General features: G+C 46.7%; 1 protein-coding gene across 2 annotated transcripts in view; it reads left to right on the top strand.

Moving 5' to 3' along the window:
- Nucleotides 1-26,717, top strand: part of TMOD1 (tropomodulin 1) — an 82,326-nt gene extending 55,609 nt beyond the window's left edge. For both annotated transcript variants that reach the window (XM_057720161.1, XM_057720162.1), the window contains 4 exons: nt 552-659; nt 5,104-5,247; nt 18,488-18,632; nt 25,099-26,717. In XM_057720161.1, coding sequence (XP_057576144.1) covers nt 552-659; nt 5,104-5,247; nt 18,488-18,632; nt 25,099-25,163 — 462 coding nt within the window. In that variant the 3' untranslated portion in view covers nt 25,164-26,717. The remainder of the gene's footprint in view (nt 1-551; nt 660-5,103; nt 5,248-18,487; nt 18,633-25,098) is intronic.
- Nucleotides 26,718-26,795: the final 78 nt, after the last annotated feature.

Below are 26,795 nucleotides of genomic sequence, written 5' to 3'. Positions count from 1 at the left end.
GGCCTGAGCATCAGCACTTTGTGAAAGTTTCCCAGCACCTCTGACGTGTGGCAGGGATGAGATCCTCTGGGACATATGTCTCTTAAAGATCATCTAGGGCAATGCCACACCGTAGTTTTCCAGAAACAAGCCCGGAGAGGAGCAGAGACGTCCCTAGATTCACACAGTGAGTCAGAAGCATTGCCAGGTGTTGGGGCGGAGGCCAAGCCCCTGTCCACTCCCACACCTCCAGGCCTGAGCTCTCCCCACAACACTCTTCTGCATCCTTTGCCTTGATGTATTCCTCCTCCTCCGGTCTCTGCACATACAAAGAGGAAATTATAGGTCCGATCTGAAATTTTCAGGGAGGATTTTCACAATCTGTTTACCAGAAAGTTCTCCTCAAATCTCAGCCACTTGGGGGCAACGCAGGAACCCTTTGTCCATTCAGCTCTTTGGTCAGAGACTTGCTGGGAATCAGGTGGTATGTGTGAGAGTATTACTGCCCCATCTCTCTGTCCCACCTGCCCCGGGCAGGGGCTGCTGGTCACTGACTGCCTTTCTCTCTGCAGAATATCCCCATACCCACTCTCAAGGCGTACGCAGAAGCCCTCAAAGAGAACTCGTATGTGAAGAAGTTCAGCATCGTGGGGACACGGAGCAATGACCCCGTGGCATTTGTATGTACCTTTCTGTCCCGCTGCATTGAGAGCAGGAGGCATAGAAACAGGAAGGTTGTTGCTTGTGACCTCAGGACTGGCCATGTGCCACTGATGAAGAACCCTGTGTGGCGTGGTGTGGTGTGATGCGGTGAAAGGCACTGGGCTAGGAGCCAGGAGAGGACGTGGACAGAACGGCCATTACCCAGGCACCGTTTGTACATTATCCTAGTTAATCTCCAAAACCACCCTTGATCCCAGAAGTGCAGGGCTCCCCACTTTACAGATGAAGAACCTGGGGTAAAGGGAGCTCAGGCAGCTTGCTTGGTCCAAAGTTGCACAACTGAGAGGTGGACCTGAGATTTAAATGCAAATCACATGGACCCTAAAGCCAGATCTCTCTCCACCTAGCATGTCATGAGTAGACAAGGGTCTGCCCCTCCTTGGTCCTCAGTGTCTCCATATCGAAAAATTATTGTCTTTATCAGTGGTTCCCAATGACCAATTTTATTTGTTTTTTACCTATGTCTTAAAGATATTGCTGATTAGATGAAATTGTACTTGTAACGTAGCCATCAATTCTTAAAAAACAAAACAAAACAGAACAAAAACCATTCAACACGTATTTACGGAGTCTCTCTGTGCCCAGCAGTGAATTAGGCTCTGAGAATACAATTATGACCAAGACAGAAATAGCTCCTACTTTCATGAACATAGTGGTCCATCCAGCCACGCAGGCAGCTAAAGGGTAGCAGTACTGTGTGATTACTATAACACTCATAGCAGGTAAAAAGGTGCAGGAATTAGCTTATACTAGGCATGGTAATTAACCATTTAGCAGCAATCAGTTTATTGATATCTACAAAATAACTTGCTGGGATTTCAGTTGGGATTGCATTGAATCCATATCAAAATAGGAATAACTGATATCTTGACAATATTGTTTTATTATACATGAACATGGAATATATCTCTTTAGTTTTTGTTTTTTTTTTTTTAATTTCAGACATCGGAGTTTTGTAGTTGTGCTCATATAGATCTTGTACATATTTTGTTAATTTCATACCTGACTATTTCATTGTTTGGGGTGCTAATGTAAATGGTATTGTGTTTTTAATTTCAAATTCCACTTGTTCATTGTTGATATATAGGAATGATTGACTTTTGTGTATTAACCTTGTATCCTGCAACCGTGCTATAATTGCTTATTAGTTCCAGGAGTTTTCTTTGTCAGTTCTTTTGTATTTTCTGTGTAGACAATCATGTCATTTGCAAACAAAGACAGTTTTATTTCTTCCTTCCCAATCTGTATACCTTTTATTTCTTTTTCTTGCCTTATTGCAGTAGCTAGATCTTCTATTACGATGTTGAAAAGGAGGGCTGAGAGGGGACACCCTTGCCTTGTACCTGATCGTAATAATAGTTTCAAGTTTATTACCATTAAGTATGATGTTAAGTGCAGAGGGTTTTTTTGTAGATATTCTTTATCAATTTAAGGAAATTGCCCTCTGTTTTCCTAGTTTACTGAGAGTTTTTGCCATGCATGGATGTTGGATGTTGTCAAATGCTTTTTTTTCATCAAGACTATGTGATTCTACTTTTTAGCTTGCTGATGTGATGAATTATATTAATTGATTTTCCAATGTTGAACCAGTCTTGCACACCTGGGATAAACCCCACTTCATCATAGTTCAAAATACTTTTTAATTTATCTTGAGATTTCTTCTTTGATCCATGTGTTATTTAGAAATGTGTTGTTTAATTTCCATGTATTTGGGAATTTTCTAGTTATCTTTCTGTTATTGTTTCTGGTTTGATTCCATTGTGGTCTGAGAGCATAAATTGTATGATTTCTATTCTTTAAAATTTGTTAGGATGTGTCTTATGGCCCAGAATGTGGTCTATCTTGGTGAATGGTCCATGTGTGCACAAGAAGAAAGTGTATTCTCCTTTTGTTGGATGAGATCGTCTATAGAGGTCAATTATATCAGTCGATTGATGGTGTTGTTGAGTTTAGTTATGTCTTGCCTGATCTTTGTGGTTTTTTTTTTTTAATTTATTTATTTTTGGCTGTGTCAGGTCTTCGTTGCTGCACGTGGGCTTTCTCTAGTCGTGGGGAGTGGGGGCTACTCTTCATTGCAGTGTGCAGGCTTCTCATTGCAGTGGCTTCTCTTGTTGTGGAGCACGGGCTCTAGGTGCACGGGCTTCAGTAGTTGTGGCACTTGGGCTCAATAGTTGTGGCTTGCAGGCTCTAGAGCACAGGCTCAGTAGTTGTGGCGCATGGGCTTAGTTGCTCCACAGCATGTGGGATCTTCCCAGACCAGGGCTTGAACCTGTATCCCCTGCATTGGCAGGCAGATTCTTAACCACCACGCCACCAGGGAAGCCCTCTTTCCTGATCTTTGGCCTGCTGGATCTGTCCATATCCATAGAAGGGTATTGAAGTCTCCAACTTCAATAGTGGGTTCATCTCTCTCTCTTTGCAGTTCTATTAGTTTTTGCCTCATATAGTTTGATGCTGTGTTGTTAGGCACATACTCATTAAGGATTGTTATGTCTTCTTGGATAATTGATCCCTTTATCATTATATACTACCCTTCTTTATCCCTAATAACTTTCCTTGCTTTGAAGTCCATTCATAGCCATCAATTATTTTCTGATTTTTAAAATACATTGCACATTTCCTTTGATGTTTTTTAAGTGATAGAAACAGCTCGTAGTCTCTCACTGCTGCCAGTGGAGAACCTCTAGATAGATGTCTTCTGACCTCAGGACATTTCCAGTGGATCCTGAGTTTGCCCACAGAGACACAGCTGGCGAAGCCACATGCCCTGTCCACTGCTGTGTCATGGATCAGAAACCAAGCCCATCCGTGCTGGCACTCAGCTCAGCTGCACGAATGTTTACGGGGAATTGACCCTGTGCCAGGCCAACAGCTGATGTCAGCCCCTTCACACCAGGATACCCATTGCCGAAGATGAAAATGCTTCTGGGACAACTGGTGAATAGGCTACCAGAGCTCTGCTAGTGCCCCCACTGCCTGCCCCAGCTCTTCTCCTGACTGTTCCTCTACTCTGATCCAGCAAACAAAGAGTTGACACCTGGCATGACAGCGCCTCCAGGACCAGCTTAGCCACTGGTGTGTCTACTTGCATTGGCCTGCTGCACTTACATACTGGTGGTTAAATATTTTGATTAACAGGACAGGCCTTTCCTGGGGAGTAAGAGGGACACTGTAGAGAGGGCACAGACTCAGTCCCTCTCCTCAGGAGGGTCCAACCTACTCAGGGTCACAGAGGAAACTGACGTCATTCCAGGGCACACGGAAGCAGGGGGAGCTGAGGATTTTGGCTCAGAAGGTATCCTGGGAGCTGAGGTTTCCGCAAGCAGGGCCCATGGGAAGGGCATTCCTGGATCAGATCGTCATTTCAGACAACCAGGGTCCACTGATCACACATCCTGACCCATCAGCTGCCGGTGTCTCCTTTCCTCCATGACACATCGTTTCCACCACCTGCTAATTACCTCATTTCTTCCAGAGGCTCTGATTGTCATCTACACCCCCTGGCTGAAGTCCTCCAAAACGTGCTGGGGCCACCTGAGCTCCTCTTCTCCGGTTTGTCCTGGTCACTTGCCCAGTGGAGTGGCTTCCCAGGGTCCCCTCTCTGCTGCTCAAAGAGAGCAACAAGTCCATGGAATTCCAACAGGGACATAAAAGAGACAGGTGGAGAGCACATAGGGAGGTCTGGACTCCACTAGTCACTCAGTGAACAGTGACTGAGGACCTTCCCTGTGCTGAGCACTGTGCGGGTGGGAGGGCACCATGGGATGAACAAGATGACCGCCAGCCCACCCAGCGTCTACAGGCTTATGGTGGAGACGACACCAGAAGAAAAACAACTCTGAACGCTGGAATACAAGTTCCCTGACGGAGGTCATGTATAAAGTCTGCGAGATTCAAGAGGGCAGGCGCAGCTAGCCAGGAGCCTCAGCAAAGTCTCTTGGAGAAAGGGGCATTTAGAATGGCCTTGAAAGATGGACAGGGTTTGGACAAGTGAAGCAGAAGGGAAAGGGCATTCCAGGTGACAGGGACAGGGTGAGCAAGGCAGAGCGGAGGGCAAGCACTGGGTGCCCGGGAAACTGAGAATAGCCCCACCAATAGGGGCAGCCAGAGTTGAGGCTGGTCAGGGCAGGGGAACCAGTAATGGAGGCTTTGGATGCAGGCTAAGGAGCTGGAACCCTCCAGCTAGGGGTTCAGGGCCATGGCAAGTTGGAGGGGAGGAGAGATACAGAGTGGTACTTGGTGAAGGAAGTTGTGGAGATCATCTTGCCTGGTCCCTAAATCTGTGTGCAAGGGACTCTCACTCCCAACAAGGTTTCCTCAGTATTTTAGGTTCTACCTACAGGGGCTCCAACCTTGATCGGCTAACTCATGGGTACCCTGCCTTTTCTCCTGTGGTTCAAGGCCCTTGCTGAGATGCTCAAGGTGAACAAGGTGTTGAAGACGCTGAACGTGGAATCCAACTTCATTTCTGGAGCCGGGATCCTGCGCCTGGTGGAAGCTCTTCCGTACAACACTTCTCTTGTGGAACTGAAGATCGATAACCAGGTAAGATGGATGAGGGTCTCCTTGTGTCCTTCACTTGATTCTCACCCTTCTATGCTTTCCCACTTGCTGCCATGTGGAATAGACGCTGCTGGACAGAGCAGATGCTACTGCTTGCAAAACCTCCACAGCCCAGCTTCAAGGGACCTCTAAGGCCATCCAGTCCACACTTTCCACCATGCTCACTTTCCTTCTTCACCATTCCCACCAAGTGCTCCTCCAGCTTCTGCTTGTATACCCCTAGTGATGGGGAGCTCACTCCTTACCAAGATCACCTCTTTGATTCTTAGTGAGAATATCTTTCCTTATATCCAATAGATATCAGCTCCCTATAAGTCCTCTTTGTGGAGTTTAATTCTGTTCTCTGCTGCACAGGATACATCTGGTGCACAGGTTTTGTAAACCATTGGAGTCTTCCTCACTAGGCTAAACATCCCCATTTTCATCTATCACCCCCCCACCACCACCATTCAATGGGCTTCTGAGTCTCCTTACCATCAAGGTTATTCACTGGGCAAATTCTAGTTTGCCTTGATCCTTACGGGGTTATCATTTCTCTTTAAATTCTGTAGTTCAGTCATTTATTTTCAGGGCAACTCTTTCAGTTCTAACTTTCTAAGATGATGGTAATAACAGTATCTTGTATGTTGTGTGTGTTGAGGGTCTCCTGAGGGCCAGGGTCTGTGCTATGCACCTTACACACATCATCTCTGATTTTCCCAACAACCCTGTAGGATGTGGGTGTTATCAGTCTGTTTGCAGAAGAGGAGACAACTCAGAGAAGCTGAAGGCAAGCAGCTTTCTCAGGGCCAGCAAGTGAACACTTTCGGAAGCAGGATTTGAATGCAAGTCTCTGACTCTTAAAGCCCACACTCCTTCCAGTGCACGTGTTGCTTCCAGCGCTAAAGTGCTTTCTTCTTTATTGTCTATGGATAGAGAACTGGGGCGTTTTTTCCATACATGAAAACATTTGCTGAGTGGTCCTATAAATACGTGTATAGGAAAAAGATTGGATGGAAATATAACAAAATCGCAAACACTGGTTTTTCCTGAATGAGATTATCTCTACTTTTTATCCTTATTGAAAGATACTATATAGAAGTTAAATGCACAGCTTAATGAATCATAATAGGCAGGTAACCCCTGTCAAGAACTGAAGCATCACCAGCCTCCAGAACACTTTGATGGTCCTTTTCTAATCGTAAACCTTCAAACCTCTTCACAGTTTGCTCACTACTTACTTTCACGCCTCCATATCTTAGCTCTTGCTTTTCTCTCCCTCTGGAATGTTCTCCCCTGCTCCTACCCTTTCTCTGCCTAGAGAAATCCTCCTCTTCCTTCTGGATTCACTTGAAACCTCTCTTTCTCCCAGTGGTTCTAGAGGCAGCATGAACCAGCATGCTAGAGCTGACTATACACATCCCTTCTCACCTCCACTTGAGTGATGGCACATTGGTACCTTGAAGTCACTCCTAATGAGAGTATTTACACTATGGAAATTGGCAAACACTACAAATCCAACCTTTTTGTTTGTTTGTTTGTTTCCAAGAGCCAGCATATCACTGCCTTCTCCCTCCAGCCAGCCACAGGATCTCTAAGCCTCCCCCCAGAGAGAGTTAGGTGCTCCTTCCCTATGTTCTCCTAGTACCTTGGCTTCCCTGTGAGCTTCTCAGAGGATGGTGCTGTGTCTGAGTCATCTCCATATCCCAGTCCCCAGCTCAGAACTTGGCCCTTGGCCCTGCAGTGGCATTTGATAAGCAGGGCTGCCCTGGATGGTTGTACATGTTGTTCACTGCACAATGAGGAAGCAGGGGGCAAAATCCAACCCATACTCTACTCTCCAAAACTTGGTATGGGGCTTTATTCACCCAGAGAAGGCACTTTTCTCTAATTCATACAAAGAGGCCACATGAGCCTGCAGCACCCCTGCCATGTGAATTTGCTGCATCCAACACCTTCCATTTCTCATATGCCAGTGGCATGCTGTTGCATCATCCATTCCCAGCCCCCATCACTTCCACTCTTTCTTCCATTGCTGACCCTGCTTTATTGCAGGCAGATCAGATGGAACAAAGGCACGTAGAGGGCTTGGCAGCAGCACTGGGCCAGGCCCTGAGATTGGCTACTCATGTGACTCCTGGCCTACCGGGGCTTGGACTCAGGATCTACCCACTGTCAGCTGAAACCTGACTCCTGGGGCAGAATGTTGGCCAAAGATGACCCAGAGCACCGGCCTCAGGTCATTGCGACAGCAGCTTACAGTGAGCGAGCTGACCACTTCCCCTCCCAGTGCTGTCCCCGCCAGAGCCAAGAAACAGAGCCAGTGCCGACCATCTCCCTCACCCTGGCTGAACACCCTGTGTGAGGACGTTCACTTCCCTGAGCCTGTTTCCTCATGTATAAAATGAGGATAATAAGAATCTCTACTTCGAAGGAGATGAGATGCAAACTATGAAGTTGTTCACTTTTATGATTACTCTGAAGGTACCTTAGGGAGTTCACGCATTATTCGAAGAGTTGATGTACTGAGCAGGTGCCAAGTATCCATTCTCTCATTTAATGCTTGCAAAGACTTTGCGAGTAGGTGTCACAACCCACCCCAGTATTGTAGATGAGGAAACTGAGGCCCAGGCAGGCTATGTACCCTCCCCGAGGTCACACAGTAAGTAAGTAACAGAGGCAAGATTTGAACCCAGGCCTATGTGACTCTAAAGTTCATGAACTGTGCCTGCCTGGGCTCTTAAACCCTATCATAGTTTTGTGTGGGTCTTGGATTTTCTCAGCTGTCCCTTTCCCTTGGTGCCAGGCCAGAGCACTGGTCACCACCTGCCCCCACCCCCTCCTGGGAGCATCTTTCTTTAGTTCGTCTCAGTGTTTGATAAGTGCCTGCTGCAACCCAGGGCTGTGCTGGGCTCTGTGTGTGAATGAGGCTCTGGCTCTGCCCTCTAGGGATTCCGCACTGGATGAGAAGACAGACAAGTATACAGCTGACCATCCAGCCAGGTGCTCCAGCAAGCCACAGACAGTGGGCCATGGCGGGGAGAAATCTCAGTCAGAAGCAGGCATCAGGGAGGGCTTCTTGGAGGAGGTAGAATTTGAGATAAACCAGTAGAGAGTAGACAGTATCTCAGAGGGTGAGGTGGAGGCCACAGCATCGCAGGTCAGGGAATCACACGAATGAAGAGAAGGAGAGAGGGAAGCTGTGGAGCCCATCCAAGCTAGACTAATAGGACCACAGAGGAAAGCCAGAAAGGAGCTGGGAGCCCAAAGTGCTCTGAATGGGTAATTTGAGGGAGAGCGGCCTGTAGGCTGCAGTCAGTACAAGTCAGAGTCATGCTCTGCCAAGATGGTTCCCGGCTGGATGGGAGAGGGTTGGGGGCGGGCACAGGGCATCAGGGCCCAGGAGACCAGAGAGGCTCTGACCACCAGATGCAGGGGACCTGTGGGAAGGTGCTCCTGGGAGCCTGGAGTCTAGACACTGGACTGGGACCTGGTGGGGGAGGGGGTAGGCGAGGGAAGTCTGGGGAGAGGGCTCTGCTAGCCCAGACTAGGGGGCGTCCATCTCCACCTCTCCTCTCACAGTGTCCCAGGAGGCCTGGGCTCTGCGGGGTGTGGCAAAGAGGAGGTGGTGAGTGGCGTTGGATTTATTCCTGGTTCTTGGTTAGTCACTGAAGTCTCCAGAGGCTGCAGCTTTCTCCTCAGCCCCTGCGCCTGTAACCTGTGTCAGAGTCTCTGTCCTCCTTTCTCCTTATACGGCCAAAGAAAGGGACTTGGGGAGTTCTGCCTGGGGTGACACGGAGCCTCGCAGGCCGGCTTGGGACACAAATTCGGGAGGAGGACTCTGGGGCAATTTATTTACTCAGCCAGGCTCTCTCTACCTCCAGGCCGTGTTCTGTTGCTGCCTGGAGCTGCCCTGGGAAGGCAGGGAGGCTGGGGGTGGGAGGTGGGGGGGCTGAGACACGCCTAGTCCAGCCCTTCTTTTGCAGGTGGGGAAACTGAAGATCAGAGAAGGGGTGGGGCGTGCCTGAGGTCACGGATCAGGTTAATGTCAGAGCTGGGCTGGAACTGAGGTGCCCAGCTTCCAGACAGGTTACATTTATGGATGGACAGGAGAGACCCTCCCAGCGCCCAGGAAGCAGACAGTATACGTGGGGCGCCTGCAGGTGCTGCACTTCCTAAGCCGGCCCTATGCAAACAGCAGCTGCTCTCCGCCCCTCCTGATTCACCCCAGAGCCCCCCAGCAGGCCCTTCCCAGGACACTCAGGGCGCGGGGCACGCCCTCTAACCCTCAGCACAGACAAGGCCTGAAAACAGGAGCCCTCCCCAAATCGAGACACATGCAGTGTCTCGGGGGAATTTGCCGGATTTCTCACGCTTCATTCCAATATTTGAGGATGTGCTTAATATTTTGAAAAGAAGCTAAAGGAAGTGGATTGTGTTTTCTTGTTTTTCCAGATTGGATTATTTTCCTAGTGGAAATAAATTTAGAAAGAAAACAAAAGCTATGCTAGAATAGGATCCTGAAGGTTTCCGCACATGGTGACACCCCTTAATTTTAGATTCCAGTCAGGGCAGCTGGCAAACTGCTTTTTAAATAAGGCTGAATATGGCTTTTTGTTTTGCAAGATATAAGGAAAACATATTCTTGAAAACCAAGACAGCAAGACCAATTGTGTTCTGTTTGGTTCCTCATACTTTTAACTGCTAAGCAGCAGCTCTCGGTCTGTGCACGGTGTTCTGTCTGTAGTCTCATTTTGCATGGAAGTAATTCAGTCTGGAAATACTCAGCCTCCGTGAGAGGACAGGCTTACGTCCCTTCCTCTAAATGTCAATTATGTTCTTTTACTGACCTTACTTCTAAGGGAAAGATGAGATAGTCAGTGGAAATGACGTAGAGAAAGACCTTCTCCTACGCAGATCAGAATGAATCAGAATAAAGATTTGTGACAATGACCGTCTCGCACCATGTCGGGTCCCCACTGGAGGCTGTTCTCTGTTTGGAAAAACCAGGCAGGAGACAGAATAACCCAGGGACTCCCTGGCTTCAAACCTCTGACATTTGAAGTTAAACAAGCGATCGAGCCCCAGCTAAACCCCAGCTCTGTCGTTATTGCTGTGTAATTGGGGAAAGTCATTTATTGTGTCCATGCCTCCGTTTCCTCACCTAGAAAATGGGAATAATACTCATACTCACCTAATAGGGTTATGCCTCATATACCTGGCATATGATCTTCTCTCAATAAAGGGAGGAGATAGTTCTGTTATTAATTAGACCCAGTCAGTGGTGGAAGGGTGGGGTGGGGAGGACTGACATCTGAGAGACTCTAGCTTATACAGAGAACAACTTTTAACCTCCTTCCTTTCCTCTCTTATTCCCTTCCTTCCTTTCCTACTTAAGTTTATTTTTCTATTGAGGTGTAACTTACATATAATGAAGCAAATACATCTTAAGTAGACAGCTCAATGATTTATACATTTATATACAGCTGTGTAATCACCACCAAGATCAAGATGTAGAACGTTTCCAGCACCCCAGCAGGCTCCCTCATGCCCCCTTGCCAATCAGTACCCTGCAAATTGCAATCATATTCTAATTTCTATCATCATAGATGAGTTTTGCCTATTCTTAAACTTCGTAGAATGGAATCATATGCATGTGCTCCTTTGTGGCTGGCTTTTTTCGGTCAACATTGTCTGTAAATGTATCAGTTATCTACAGCTGTGTAACAAATTATGCCCCCTCCCCCAAAAAACTTTGCAGCTTAAAACAACAATGAACAGGTATTTAGCTCACAGTTTCTGAGAGTCAGGAATTCAGGAGCAGTTTGGCTGCATGGGTCTAGCCCAAGATCTATGATGAGATTGCGGTCAAAGTGCAGTCTAAAGCCTGACCAAGGCTGGAGGAACTGCTTCCAAGTGGCTCCCCACCATGGCTATTGGCAGGAAGCCTCAGCTCCTTGCCATGTGGACCTCTCCATAGGGCTGCCTGAGTGTCCTCACTATATGGCAGCTAACTTCTCCCGGAGCGAGTGATCCAAGGCAGAGAAAGAAGAGAGCTGCAAATGCCTCTTATGAGCCAACCTTGGAAGTTACAAAGTCACTTCTGCCACGTTCTGTTAGAAATGAGACATAAGCAAAACCACTCAAGCAGAGGGGAATTTGGCTGTAACTTTTGAAGGGAGGAGTACCAAAGAATTTGCAGGCATATTTTAATTTGCAGAGTGAGAATCATCTATATCATTCTCTGTTGCTGCAGTTTGACCAGAAAGGCCATTCTAACCAGCAGAGCAACCCAAGGACAGAGTAGGCACCTCAGAGGGTGATGTGCTTCTCTCCCCAGGGATGTGTAAGCAGACCAGAACAATCTGGCAGCTGTGATATGAAGGGAAGTTTAATATCAGCAAGGGTTGGGGACTTTGGCATTGGATTAAATAATTCCCAGGGCTCCTTTCTCTTGTTTCTTCAAGTGTTCCCAGTTGTCCGTATCTTTTGGATCAAAGAAAAGACCATGGCTAGGCCCATGAAAGGTACCAAGTGAACTTCTTGATGTCCATAGCACCTCTGGCCAGAATGAGGATCTGAGAGCCACCAGCTCCAGGTCACAACTCAATTCCACTCGAGTCGTTGGTTGGTTGTTTTGTTAAGCAGTAAATCTGATCATCTTCTCCCCAGATTGATAATACATGGTCATAGTAAAGGTTGAGGCAACGAGAGCTGTCATATACTCCTGAAGGACACATCAGCCTTTGTGTCCTTTGGCAGGGCAGTCACACTTTTCAATCAAAACATGCCTGTCTTTCAACCTCTCATCTCCATGTCCATCCTGAAGAATACTCCCTCCCTCTCCTGCAAAGCCCACTCCTGCGTTGTTTGTAACAAGGAAAACTGGAAGCAAATGAGATATGTCTCTACCAGGGCATCCCGTGAAGCAGTTAGAAGGGATGAGGTAGTTCTCCATGTGCTGACTTGGAAAGATCTCCAGAAAACATTAAAGGAAAAAGACAAGTTGCAGAACAACGAGTACAGTATGAATCCGTTAAGGGAGAAAATTAAAAATAAGAAAAATCTGTATATTTTTGTTACGTATTTCATAGGAAAATTTCCATGGGAACACACCTTGTTGGCCATGGTGATTTCTTGTGTAGAAAGGGGGTAGGACTGGGGATAAATGATGTGAAGGGAGACTTTCATTTTACTCCATCTGCTTTAGTATCATTAGAATTTTTAATGATGTTATGTTTATTCACAATTATTTATTTACTTCTCAAGTGCATCTGAAGAGGGGCAGGAGTTCTTCCCCAACTCCCTCTCCCTGGCTCTGCTTCCAGAGTCTGCTATTGCCAGTCCTGGTGTGACCTTCCCCATCCCCACCGCCATCTCTCCCCAAGGGGCTCCTAATTGCCTTTCACACACTGTCAAGGACGCCTCCTAATTTTTTTATGCCATCCAAGCAAACTATTCATAGACTCACAGGATACAAGCTCTAGAGGCCTTAAAGGTCATGGAGCCTAAGCCTCCCCCATTCCTAACAATATCTAGGAAACTCTTACAAGATGTGGTCTGCCATCTACTTGCACACCTCCAGGGACGGGCATTTCACTACCTCACCAGACACTAATGATGGTTAGATGGCGATCCTGCACGCTAGGTTAGAAGTCCACCTGCCTGTAGCTCCTCTCATCAGCCCTGCTTCTGCCTTCCAAGCTCTCTCAGAGGCAGCCGACTGAGGTGGGAACTAGCACAGGCTCTGGAGCAAACTGCCTGTGTTCAAATCCTGGTTCTGCAACTGACTAGCTCTAGTGATTTGGGGGAAATTTCTTAAAATCTTTGTCAAGTCTCTTGTCTGTAAGATGAAAGTTAAAGACTACTACATATTCCACCTGTTTATAGGGTAGAGAAATTGGCTTAGCTTATGCAAAGTGCTTATGCCATGCCCAGCACACAATGATCACTACATAATAAATATTTGGAAAATAAGTAAGAGACCAGAGTTTTAGTCCTGACTGTGTCCTAAGGGCTCCTCTCTCATCTATGAAATGATTGAGGCCTTCTAGTCTGAGAGTTTTTGGAGAAAAGGAGGACCTGAGAAGGAAGTAAGCTTCTTAAGACATATGCATATGTGCTATTTTACTCCTTAAGGTAAAAATAATGGTTTGGGCCTGAGATGAATACTCCCAGCAGACCAGCTGTGATTTTCTAATGGAGTCCTGTATCCTCTGACACACACCCCAACACATCTGCACGTATCCCAGGGCTGTCAGGTGCTAGTGTGAGAAGGTGGGCCTGGAGCATCCTCTGAAGTCCTTCCAGCTCCACGTCCAGCTCAAACCTTGACTCTCATTTAAGCAGAGGAAGCACAGTCCAGCTTCGGTCTACACAAGGGCTCAGTTTAACTCATCCCCAAGTCAGAGGTGCCAGTTCCTGCCTGCCCTGCCGACCTCCCAGGGAATGAGGGCAGTTGAACGGGGCAGTTTGCATTGGGGTGCTTTGTGCTCTAGACCAAGCAGCACAAAAGGTCGGCTTTGCAGAAGCGGCCCTGCGGTTACTGGCAGCCCCTCTGCTCAGGGGAGACCAGCGTTTTTGAGACTAGTCCATCTTGAGTTCTAGCAGAGCTTTCCCAACAAGTGACATCAAGGAAAGGCCAGGCTTCCTGCTAAATGGGGTGGGTGGGGGACCTGCCAGTTCCTTACTAGGGTCTCAGACAGTCTCTGTATCATCTGCCAGGCCAAGCTGGCCAGGGCCCAGGGCTGTGCTGGGTCCTTCCAGGACAGGCCTGAGCTCTTCCCAGCACTTTGAGGAGCCTTGCCAGATGGGCTGGTGGAATCTTACCATCCTCCCTCTGCCTTACCTAGTCAGCGGTGCCGCCCCATCTGAATCCACACAAGCTCCAATGAACCCATAATACCTGGGAGGAGTTCTCTGTAGAGAGTTTCAGCTGTGGTTCCATGCCTGTCCCTTTGGATATTGAGCTGATGTATCTTTTCAACCTTCCCAGGTTGCTGTGCGCTGATTATGTTTCTGTTTTTTCCATTCAATTCAATTCCTTGACCTAGAGATACAGCGTACTGTGTGGTCTCCAAGGCCTCACAGTCTCGGGTAGCACCATCCAACAGAACTTTCTATGTTGATAGAAATGTTCTGTATCTGTACTGACCAATATGGTAGCCACTAGCCAGTGGCTCTTGCACACTTGAAATGTGGCTAATGCAACTGAGGAACTGAATTTTAAATTTTATTTAATTTTTCATCGAAATATAGTTGCTTTACAATATTATATTAGTTTCAGGTGTACAACATAGTGATTCAGTATTTTTTCTAGATTGGATTTTATTTTTGTATATTCTATAATAATACAGTTGAAAATCTTGCCCACTTTCACACTCAATAATTTTAACAATGAGTTCCTCTTGAAATTTTGACCTAGAACATCTGCATACCCAGACAAATGGGTTTGTGCGTGTGTGTGTGTGTGTGTGTGTATGTGCGCACATGTGTATTTGTAACAGATAAATTTGTATAACCTATTATTCCCTGTTTGCCTTGAAAGAGTAACTCAAGGACAAACTGTTTTTGTTTCTTGCAAACATCCTACGGGTGTGGCGCCTTAAAGTACACTGCCTGTACGCTGCTACATTTAAAATAGATAAGCAACAAGGACCTACTGTAGAGCACAGGGAACTCCGCTCAACACTCTCTAATAACCTAAATGGGGAAAGATTTTGAAAAAGAATAGATACATGCACACATATCACTGAACCACTCTGCCGCACACCTGAAACCAATGCAACAATGTTAATCACTATACTCCAGTGTAATGTGGACTCAGTATTTTTATAGATTATATTCCAATATAAATTATTACAAGATAATTCCCTGTGCTACACAATATGTCCTTGTTGCCTATCTATTTTATACATCGTAGTTTGTAACTCTTAATCACCTATTCCTATCTTGCTCCTCCCCACTTCCCTCTTCCCTCTGGTAAGCACTCGTTTGTTTTCTATATCTGTGAGTCTGTTTCTTTTTTGCTGTATATATTCATTTGTATTCTTTTTTAGATCCCACATAAATTTTATTTAATTTTAATTATTGAAATTTAAAGTTTAAAAAACCCAAACAATCTGATTTAAAAATGGGCAGAAGGTCTGAATAGACATTTTTCTGAAGAAGACATACACGTGACCAACAGGTACATAAAAAGCTGCCCAGCATCACTAATTATCAGGGAAATGCAAATCAAACTACAATGAGCTATCACCTCCCACCTGTTAGAATGGCTGTTATCAAAAAGATAAGAATTAACAAGTGTGGGTGGCAATGTGGAGAAAAGGGAACCTTGTGCACTGTTGGTGGGAATGTAAATTGGTGCAGCCACTATGGAAAACAGTGTGATCCAGCAATTTCATTTCTGGGTATTTAGCCAAAGAAAATGAAAACACTAATTCAAAAAGATATAGGTATCCCCATTTCATTGCAGCATTATTTATAAAAGCCAGGACATGGAAACAACCTAAGTATCCATTGATGGATGAATGGATAAAGCAAATGTGGTATATACAATGGGATATTATTTAGCTATAAAAAAGAATGAAATCTTGCCATTTGTCTTGCCAATCTTGACAACATAGATGGACCTAGACGGTATTATGTGAGGTAAAACAAGTAAGACAAAGACAGACACCATATGATCTCACTTATTTGTGGAATCTAAGGATAAAACAAAAGGCAAGACCAAGCAAATTAATAGATACAGAGAACAGTTTGATGGTTGCCAGAGGTGGGAGGTAAGGAGTGGGTGAAATGGGTAAGGGAGATCAAAAGGGACAAACTTCCAGTTATAAATAAGGCATGGGGGTGTGATGTACAGCATGGTGACTATAGTTAATAACGCTGTGTTGCATATTTGAAGGTTGCTAAGACTAAATCTTAAAAGTTCTCATCGTGAGAAAGAAAAGCACTTTTTTTGTAACTATGGGGAAGGATGTTAACTAGACTTATTGTGGTGATCATTTCACAGTGTCTACAAATATCGAATCATTATATTGTATATCTGAAACTAATATAATGTTATGTCAATAAAAAAAGATTTAAAGAGCCCCATGTAGATGGTGGCTGCTGTACTGAACAACACAGGTCTAGTTAGAGAGACAGTTATGGAGGCAGGTGACCCAATAACTCAGATGGACTGGACCAGGAGTAGAGAGGGACATACAATGGGCCACTTGAGTGTCGAGTGGGGAAGGATGGGTTCCAGGGGTGAGGATCAGTAAAGGCCTCATGGGGAGGGGGCATTTGCGATGGGTATTAAAGAACCCAGAGATACACCAACAGGTATGCCTGGGAGGGTAGGGGCATTTCACATGGAGACAGGAGGGCACATGAACGTTGAAGAAATAGACCTCTGCCTGCACCAGGTACCAGGTACCCGGTACCAGACCCCCCATCCCTGGGGTAACCAGGCTGAGTAAAGACTGAGAGAGGAAAGGAAGGCAAGGACTAAACTGTGCAGCGCCTGGAGTGCCAGGCTGAAGAGGAGGCGGGGCTTATCCCGTTGGGTAATTGCATGAACTAAGACCCTGCAAGTGGGGCACAAGGCATTGGGAACACAGTAAGCTCTCAATAATGGCAGCAATTATCGTCACTGGAGAGTGATTGGAGGTGTTCGTGTGTTTCTTTTTGCTGCTTCTTTAAATCCGTTTGGGAGTATTGCCATCTCAGCAATATTGTCTTCTGATCTGTGAATATGGGATGCTTTTACATTTATTCAGGTTTTCCTTAATGCACAATGTCGTTTTATAGTTTTCAGCATGCAAGTCTTTGTTCTTTTATTAAATGTATTGCTAAATATTTTTATGTTATTGTAAATGGAATTACTGTCTTAATTTCATCTTTGGATTGTTCATTGCTGGTGTGTAGCAACACAGCTGGGTTTTGTCTGTTGATCTCACCCTGCAAGCTTGCTGAACTTGTTTATTAGCTCTAATAGTTTTTTTTGTGGATTTCTTAGGATTTCCTATATACAATATTATGTAATCTGCAAATAGAAATAGTTTTGCTTCTTCCTTTCCAATATGGTGACTTTTTTTTTCTTTTTCTTACTTAATTGACCTCCAGGACAATGTTGGTGAAAGTGGACATTTCCTTGTCTTGCTCCTGCTCTAAGGAGGAATATCTTTAATCATTAAATATGATGTTGGCTTGCCTTCTGTGTCTTTTCAAACCTCTTTAAGATTGTATTTACTTTTTAATATCTTATTATACATGGTAACAGAAAACTCAAACAACACAATAAGATACAAAGAAGAAAACAAAAACTCCCCCAAGTCCCACCACCACCAATATGCCCTCAGGCCTTTTCAGTGCATATATGTGTATGGGATATAGAGGAAACTTTACATAAATATGACCCATTGTGTCACTGGGCTTTGTCTACTCAATATTGTGCCATGGCCTCTTTCCAGGCCTGGGACCAAAGATCCGCATCATCGTTGTGCAGCTGCCCATGTTCTGCTGTAAAGCTGAACCATGGTTTGAGCAACTCTCTCTTGATGAATGTTTGTTTCCCTATTATTCCCACTTTTATAAATGAGACAGATGAATATCCTCATCATGTCCTTCCCAACACTGTCGTGGTTTCCTTTCCTTTCCTTTTCATCTTTGTCAGATGATCACTATAGGTTTGGGGGTAGGGAACTAGCATGATCAGAGTGAGGCTGGCAGTCCCAACTTGCTGTGTGACCTTCGGCAAATCCTCTTCCCCTCTCTGGGCCTGTTTCTTCATCTGTGAATTGCTAAAGGGCTGGTTAGCAAATCTGGCTGTGTATTGAAATCACCTGGGGCGTTTTAAAAACCACAGACACCTGAGTATTGCGGCCAGTGATTCTGATTTCATTAGCATGGAGGATAGCCTAGGCTGTAGGATTTTTAAATCTCCTTGAGGCTAGATGATGTGAAGGTCCTTCCTGCTGAAACAGCAGCAGGAAGGCTGCTGTGAAGCAGTGGAAAGATCTGTCCTTGGCGTCCAGCAGCCCTGGGTTTGAATCCCAGCTCATTCCCCGCCGGCTGCATGAGCCTCTCAACTTTTCCCGGCTTCCGCGGCCCTGCTCTTGGAGTGGGCGGGGGCACGGCGGTCTTAAAATCCCCGCCCCCCGCTCCGGGGTTCTGCCGCTAGAGAAGGTTAAGGTTTAGGTTTAGGGCCTGCACACATGAACAAGAGGTGACCGTGTCCTTTCCTTGATCAAAGAGCCAGCCCCTGGGCAACAAGGTGGAAATGGAGATCGTGAGCATGCTGGAAAAGAACGCGACGCTGCTCAAATTCGGCTACCACTTCACCCAGCAGGGGCCCCGGCTGCGGGCGGCCCAGGCCATGATGAACAACAACGACCTCGGTGAGTGGACGGTCGCCCCCACCCGCCGCCTGCCATTCTCTCCACCTGTCGCGGGAGCTGTGGCTGGGAAGACGCCACTGCCGCCTCCCCCAGGGGAGTCCTCCTCGAGGGCCCGACTCCCAGCTTTCATACTGAACCCGTTCCCGTGTTCCCAGTGTTGGCCCTTGCCTCCCCCGCCCCGACGTGAGAGCCCTGCCTGCAGGCGCCGAGGCGGGGCCCTCCTCCCCGCGGGTCGCTCAGCTCAGCACGGAACTGGGCCCAGAGCGCACCCTCAGCTGTGTCAGCCTAGTGAATGAAATGTGGGAGGCGCACGGCCAACGCTGAGTCTCTTCCTCTCCTGAATACCCTTTTTGGAGACCAGAGTCCTCTCCAAATCATACAGTCTGGCCTAAACCCCAGATCCCAAAGCCATCAATCAGCCCTACTACCCACACCTGAAGCCTAGGGGACTTCACATTGCTTTTAAAGTAAAGGTTGAAAATGTTGACTTCATAGTAAAGTATAACAGGTTACATTCATTTAATCTCAGTTAAAGATTGTATTTTTTCTTTAAAAAAATGAAAGAAAATGTCACAACCTTTCTTATGAGTAAACACCAAATAGATTACAAGTCAGATGAATGAAGAGGGAGGCCCATCACAGACTTACTTCCAGATGCTAATTGTTCTCAAGCTCTGTGGGTAGTTATTCCTCGTGTGTATTCCTGCTGGCTGCCTAAAAAACTTGATAAGAGTGTCCAAACAGGAGTATGTCTGATAAGGTTATAGAAAAATAAGAGGAAAAAAAAAAGGAGTGGGTCTGTTAACCTAATTGATCATTATGTTCAGCTGTGAGTTTCCTAGAATCAACGCAGGAGGAAGACAAACCAAGCTACATTATTATCGCAGGAGAAAAGCATAAGGAGTTTTTTAAAAAGAAAGCTTCTTTCTGGGATTGAATTAGGAAATAACTATGTTTCTAAAGGGTGATATCTTCCGTGAGTTTTTCATCAAATTCAAACCTGCTCTAAATGTGTTTCTTTTTGTTTCTAACACTCTGTAAAATGCAAGGAGCTTAATACTAAAGCGTATCTCAGAGTGCAGGTACGTCACTTCCTGGTGATGAGTCTGAGGCTGGGTTAATACGTGGAAGGCCTAGAAGAATGGGGATGAATGTGTAGGTGTGTATGCACGAGGCAGGTGCTCACAGAACCTATGCATAGATAACCACAGAGCTACTCAATTCAACAAGCATTTGTCAAAGTCCTATAGGGCATGGGATGTTAAAGGTATAGGTTCCTGTTCTTAAGAGGCTATTCATTGCTTATTCCAGCTGCTACTTTTTTCTAGAGTTGCAGATCTAGAAAAGTCCATCAAACAACAACAACAACCTACACCAGGTGTCCTGATTTATCTGAAGTGTCCTTATTTGAAATAAAACAAGAGCAAACACAAGCAACTAAGAATTAGCATTACCGTGGTGTAATAGAGGTGATAGCTACACTGAATTGTTGAGGAAGGCCCACGACCCAGACTCTGTTGGCCCAGCAGTGTTCTGGCTGCAGAACCAGCACTTAAAAGCCTTGAGTTCTATTCTGATATGGAGTAACCTCACTTTTTGTTTTTCTCCCAGGTTAGATTAAACTTCTTATGTGTCCCTTGGTGCCTATTTCAAGGTTAATCCAGCTTTGATCTTCCAATGGCAAGATGGCTTGGAGGACTTCTTTCTAGGGATAGAAGTTTCCAGGAGTCAGGAGTGCTTGTAGGGGGGACCCCAGGATCCACTGGAGGCTAGAGGAAATGGCCCTTGAGGACTGTGTCCTGAGAGTCTGTGATTCCAAAATCCAGGCCCAATTCCTGCACCAGGGACTTGCCAAGGTTATGGCAGGAGCCCAGCATGCCAGAGCCGGACGGGACCTCAGGCTCCTCCCTCCTGTTCTCTTCTGGAGAAACTGAGGCCTGGGAGGGACTGCCATTCAAGACAGTGGTTCAGTCAAGTCACGCTTGTTGTTGGTTACGGTGAGCACTTTGGGAGCATCTTTTGTGTGCCCAGGACTGTGCAGAGTAACATAAGGGGTGGCAGAAAGCTAGTTCCCTGACCCAAGAAACTTCACAGCCTTTTAGGGGAGAAGAGACTCAAAGCCATGCCCCCAAATTCAAGAAGGTCTACAAACTGTATCCCAACAAAGGGAGCAAATGATTTGTGGGGCCGGAGGCCGGTTAAGCCACGCATCCTGGAGAGGGTGCTGACATAGGCAAAGGCAAGCTGGCAGGACCCAGTAGGCAGGATAGGAGAGACAGAAAGGATTGGGAAACTATTACAGGGGGCTACACCTGGAAGGAAAAACAGGCGCTCCCAGAGAAGGGAGGGAAGAGCATTCCAAGCAGAGGGAACAGAGTGGGTAAAGGCAGGACGATGAACAGTTCTATGGGGTGTTTATAGAGATGGGACTGTAGGTGTGGGAGGCTGTGAGCCAAAGGCCTTTAATGCTAAGCTCAGGAGTTTGGTGAGGAAAGCAGCTGGGAAGTGGGACCATGGCAGTTTTCTGGGCAGGAATGACAGGCGATTAGAATGGCTTCTGGATTACCCCAGAGAACTGTGCAACTATTCCCTTGGGGTTTCCCACAGAAGGAATTAGAGCAGAATCATCTAGGTGACTGCACACAACAGATTACTAGTTGAAGTAGGACTTCTAGCTTTCAAAGCAAATTTATGCCCATCTGCTAATTTTTGTGAAAGAAAAAAATTGTAATTCTGATGGTGCGTCAGCGTCCTCCTGCAAAAGAGAAATCCTGACTTTCTTTCCAACGCAGTACTTTCATCCTGCTCTTGATGCTCTGATGAAGCAGACAGGCTTCCATGTTTCCTAGATGAATATGTTTGTCATAAAACCCTCCTGCCGGCCCCTGCCCAGCCAAGGTGGTTCTTACGGTGTCTGCTACTGCAGCCTAGCAGCAGGGGGCAAGCTCTGTGCAGAAGGGAGCGGGCCTCTCCAGTTTCCTTCTTACTCCACCCTTCCTCTATGCTGGCTGCTGGCCCATGGCCAAGTCTGCGGGACCTGGGCTTTGCTTGCCTGCGAGGCAGGTGGGCTCCTCCTTGGGAGACTTTTAATCCCTAAGGCTCGGGGTCAGCCAATGCTTCTGCAGGCAGGTGGCCTGCCCAGGACCCATCCTGACTGGCGTGTCTTTGGTCCTTCCCACCCTGTGCACTGGGCTCTTAACAGAGTGTTCTGTGGGAGAGAGCAGGGTGTCATGGAGGAGCCGAGGATCCCCATCTCTCTTTTCCCACGGTGACACCTCAGATGACTCCTCTCTCTGCACTATTTATAGCTGAGAGCCAGGCTGGCACTCAGGTCCCATAAATCTGCCACTGAAGCTCTCTTCACTTCATGAAATCTGAATTGCAGCCTCCAATTTAAGACAGTTGTATGTGTTGGAGAGGGGAGAGTAGTATGTCTAAAAGCAGAAAATATCCCTTCTTGGGAAAGTTACTCTTTTACTGTATTCTCAAGGGACCTTTCTAACAGGTGCCCCAGACACAGCACACACCCCAAATCAGTTTCATCATCTTCCCCCAGTACCATCTTGGGAAAGGGCACTGCTTTCCTCACAGCCATTCAAGCCAGAAATCTTTACCTCTCTCTATGTGCTGCTCCTAACCAGCCATCCACCTTGCCCTGCCTCTCGTCAAGCCCTCCTCACATTCACTGGGCATCCTGAAATGCCCTTGGGCCCTGCAGCTCCTCTAGCTCCTCCAGGGCAGGCATCTCACACAGCGCTCATCCCAAAGCTTGTCCCACCACTCTGCTTAGAACGCTGTGTTCCCACTGCTCTCAGGTTACACTGCTTGACGTGGCTTCTAAGTCCCTTAGTAATCGTGGCTGATACTTACGTGGCGCTTACTGCGTGCCAGGCACTTCTCTAAACACTCCAGTCTTACAGACTCCTGTAAGGTTCCCAACAACCAGGTGAGGCAGGTGCTATTGTCAACCCCATCCTACAGTGAGGAGACAGAGGCCTAGAGAAGTAGGTAGGGTTACCCACTGTCAGTGGGCGGAAGTGGGACTGGACCTGGCAGTCTGGCCCCAGGACCTGTGCTCTCCACTTCCTCTCTGGGTGAGGCCTGCCAGACTCATCTCTTGACACCCTGACAAGCCATCCAACCTCTTGTCATATTGGTACCAACCAGTCCAGGTAGCTTGAGTGCCTCCCAGTGACCCAGGCAAAAGCCTCCCTTTAGAGGACTGTTACTCCTAATGCTCCCCGTACTTTTCCACCATCTATCCCTTTATTGTTTAAGATTCAGTGGACAACTTACCCACCGTCCTCGGAAGATCTGGCCACTTCATTCATTGTGCCTCTTATACCTGATAGAGATCTACCAGGGTACTTGTGATATTTAATCAGACTTCTTGTAGGTATATCTTGGTCCCCTGTTAATCTTTATTTCTGATCCTTGTGCTGGGTACCTCATAGCACTCAGTCAATGCTGTTGAATATAAATGAATATAAAATGCTCCCCAAAGACATGATGAGGTGTACAGCTTGGCTGGAAGTGGTGGAGACAGCTGAGGCTGCAAATGGGGGTTGGTCCAGATGACTCGAGATTCCTTCTGGCTCTGACAATAAACGAGTCTCTGGCCGTTGCAATGATAAGCAATGTGGAGAAGTATGCTTGAATGAAAGTAAAAAGCAGGTTGATTTGAAGGAGGATATTGGGAGACCTGGCTTCTGCTCTCAGTCGTGTCTCTTATTCACTGTGACTTGAGGCAAGTTACTTTCCTCTCTTGCCCTCAATTTCCTTCATTATTAAAATGGAAAAAAAGTAATAGCTGAGTAAGTGGGCCCTGCAGCTCTATCCAGTCCCTGTAAAAGCCAGTGGCAGGGGAACCCTGCACAGATGCAGCCCAGCGTGCACAGAGGGCATGTGCGGGAGACACCACGGGACCCCTTTCTGTACCTTGAGCCACAAACTGGGGGCTCAGGTTCTTGTCCTGGCTCTGGTGCTTGCTCTCAGGGACCCTGGCTCCCTTCTTTTCTCTGGAGAAAAGGAGCTAGTCCTCTTTGTGGGAACCAGATGAGATGTGGATATGTAAAGCCTACATACACAGGGCTAGATTGTACTGAGGGAGGTGCTGGACTGAGGCTCAAGATAAGTCACAAGCCTTGGCTCCTTCTGGTACCAGCTTTGTTGTTTTGAGCAAGAATGTACCCTCCCTGCCATAGTTTCCTCATCCATGACACGGCAATGATGACAGCACTAACACTCCAGAATTGTTGGGAGGGGCTCTGGTGAGGGGTTGAATGTAAAAGGGGTGTAATGCTTGTGTAGCTAACAAGGAGATACTGCCAAGCTTGGCTCGTGTAAACTCTCTGGTCGCTTTGGGCAAACTTCTGCTCTTTGGGCTTTGTTTTTTGTTCCCCCACATCTTCCCGCAAGCTGTTGGACATTCTGATGGTCTCCAGGAATCTGGCCAGACACACTGTCTTCTCTCCAGGAGACTGCCCGCTGATTTGCATTAATTATTCTTTCGAGGGGGCTGGAGGGGAGGGGAGGAGCGCAGGCAAAGGCTAAACTCTAGGCCCCAGGCTGGGCGGGCTCTGTGCCCCCCCCCCCCCCCCCCCCCGTGCCCCTCTGCGCCAGTTCCTAGCCACAATTCAGGTCTTGCTGCAGCTTGTAAGCATCTATCTGCGGTCTACCTGCTTAGCTCGGGAACTGGAAGACATCTAAGTACAGACAGACTTTTTTCCTTTCGCAACAGCTTCCAGTTTCTGCCACACCAGGAGCCCCCTTGACTGCCACCTACCGGCTCTACGGTCTTTGACCAACCTTTCTCTTGTGGCTGAGCTAGTTTGCTGCTTGGTTTTCATCTGCAGACACTATAATTTGTTTTCGAACACTCTCCCTTGTTACAACAAAGGGGGCCCTACTCCCCCCCTCCCCCAACCATCCCAGCCTGCAACCCCCTGGCTAAAGCTTTACTATGACATTTAACTACTTTGTTATGTGAACAGGGTTTGAGCTTACGTTGTCTTGCCCCTGGGAAAATGTCAAGGTTAACCATAAGGGGACAGGGTAATCTTCAGGGCAGACACTGTTGTTTACGCAGGCAGGCCAGAAGCTCTGAGGAAGAGCTGAGGGAACTGTTACCAGTAGGTTAAGATCTCATTAAGATCGACTGAACTTAACTTGACCTGGAGTAAGGATCTTCAGCCGCCGGGGCCTCTGTACACAAAGGACAACAGCAGAGCTGGATAAAGTGGGTTTTATACCTGTGTGGCCAGCGGTTTAGAAGTACTTTATCAACGAATCTACACCACTACACCACTCCTCTCAGTGAAGGCTCACAAGCTGTCTTTTAAAAACAACAGACTTCAGAGTCTGCTAAGCAAAGTTGTCAAGAAGCTTCCTGGAGCTCTCAGAGCCACCGTGGTGGTTCTGGAGCACAGGGACAGCTGGCTCACATCTCATCTCCATTCCTTTCCAGTGAGGAAGAGGAGGCTGGCTGACTTGACCGGGCCCATCATTCCCAAGTGCCGGAGCGGCGTCTAGTGTGTGCGGGTGCCGACCACGCCTTTGAACTGGACGTGTCCTACTGATAAGCTGTGCTCTGCAGTGGAAACCGGGAGGCAAAATGCTGGCACAAACCCTGTTGTGGTTCAGTTCTTTATGCACTAAGGTTTTAGGTTAGCTAGAGGTTGTAGTTAAAAATTTTATAAACTATGGTTAATGTGAAGTTTTTCTTTAGTCACAGAAGTTCAGTCTGGTTATTATTTATAAACTAAGACGCCCCTAAACCGGCAGATCTTACTGAAGACCGTTTTAGAGCAGCAGTGACTTAACCTCGGAAGCCCAGTTTCGGTGGCCTTGCTGTGTGGTGTTTCAGGTCTATTTAAATGTGTAACATGAACAAACAGCATCCTCTTCCACGTGATTTAAAAGCATTATAAAATATTTTATTACAAATTTGATCTTAGCTCTTTAGCAAACAGAACATATCATCATTCTTTATTAATCCTCCTTTAAATTTTAAGAACCTCAAGATTAAAGTTGCTAAATTGATTTCTGGATCAGGAACACAATTTTTTCCCTCAAGAAAGACAAAGCCACAGAGCTCTGCCAGGAATCAAAGAACATGAGATTCCTTATGCTGGTTATGAGGAAACGACAGGAAAAGCCAGTGGTGAAATTTCAAATTTTAAAAACCGTCCTTTTTTTGGTGGTTGTCGTTGTTAGCCAGTTCCAGGCAACAAACACTTCCCTGGGTGTTCTGTATGAACATCTGGGATTTATTTACAATTTAATACTGGAGTCAGAATTTCTTCCTTATTGAACGCCAACCTTACGATGGATGTGAAAACCTATGGCCAAATACTTGAAAACACCTTTCTCTGTTGCGCAGTGGGCCACGCCTTATGTGAGGTAACTCACGAGCGAGACAAGTTTCTGGTCCATCATGGCTTATGCTTACAGACTTCAACTACCTGTCGCATCACTTATTAGACAAGTCACCGCTGATCTCATGCCTGTAAATTATGCTTCCAAAGGTCAATGGTGAAGAAAATTAGATATTTAAGAACTAGGAAACCTGGCCAGACCAGGTTTGATTATTCCGAAAATGTAATTTTGGCATTTCTGCTGGACCCCTTCTTAACATCATGTGCATCTCTTGGGATCCAGGAAGAATGTTAAGCCACACTGCCCTTGTGCCTTTTAATATACCACAGTGCCAGTTAAACTAGGGTTTCTGTTGCTGGGGGAGTTATTTTCGTGAGTGATTCAGCAAATCTTATGATAAAGGACAGGCCAAAGAGCTGACGCGCACAGACTGAGCTGCAGAGCACTGAGCAGAGGCTTCTGGCGAAAAAGGAAAAGTCTTGCACACTGAACTGTAATGATGTGGACAGTACAGGGTAACCAGAGGTGGAGCCAGGGCCTCACCACTATGGAGGAGTGTCTACTGAGGCTGCAGATGGGCCCCCACGAGGGCTCCGTGCTGCAGGGACGGCCAGCCCCACTCGGCTTCTCCTTGAAACACAATTGCAGCTGTATTCTGCATCACTGGAAACTGCAATATGATATTAAATCTGTTGGTCTATGAATGGCTGTGCATGTGTTTCTTGGGACTTGTGGGACAGGGACATGCGCCTGACATGTTGGCTAGAGGCTGGGAAACCACCACAG

Source organism: Hippopotamus amphibius, chromosome 2 (genome assembly GCF_030028045.1).
Source record: "Hippopotamus amphibius kiboko isolate mHipAmp2 chromosome 2, mHipAmp2.hap2, whole genome shotgun sequence".
Classification (NCBI taxonomy): Eukaryota; Metazoa; Chordata; class Mammalia; order Artiodactyla; family Hippopotamidae; genus Hippopotamus; species Hippopotamus amphibius.
The sequence above is the reverse complement of the archived record's forward strand: the minus strand, read 5'-3'. Positions and strand labels throughout refer to the sequence as shown.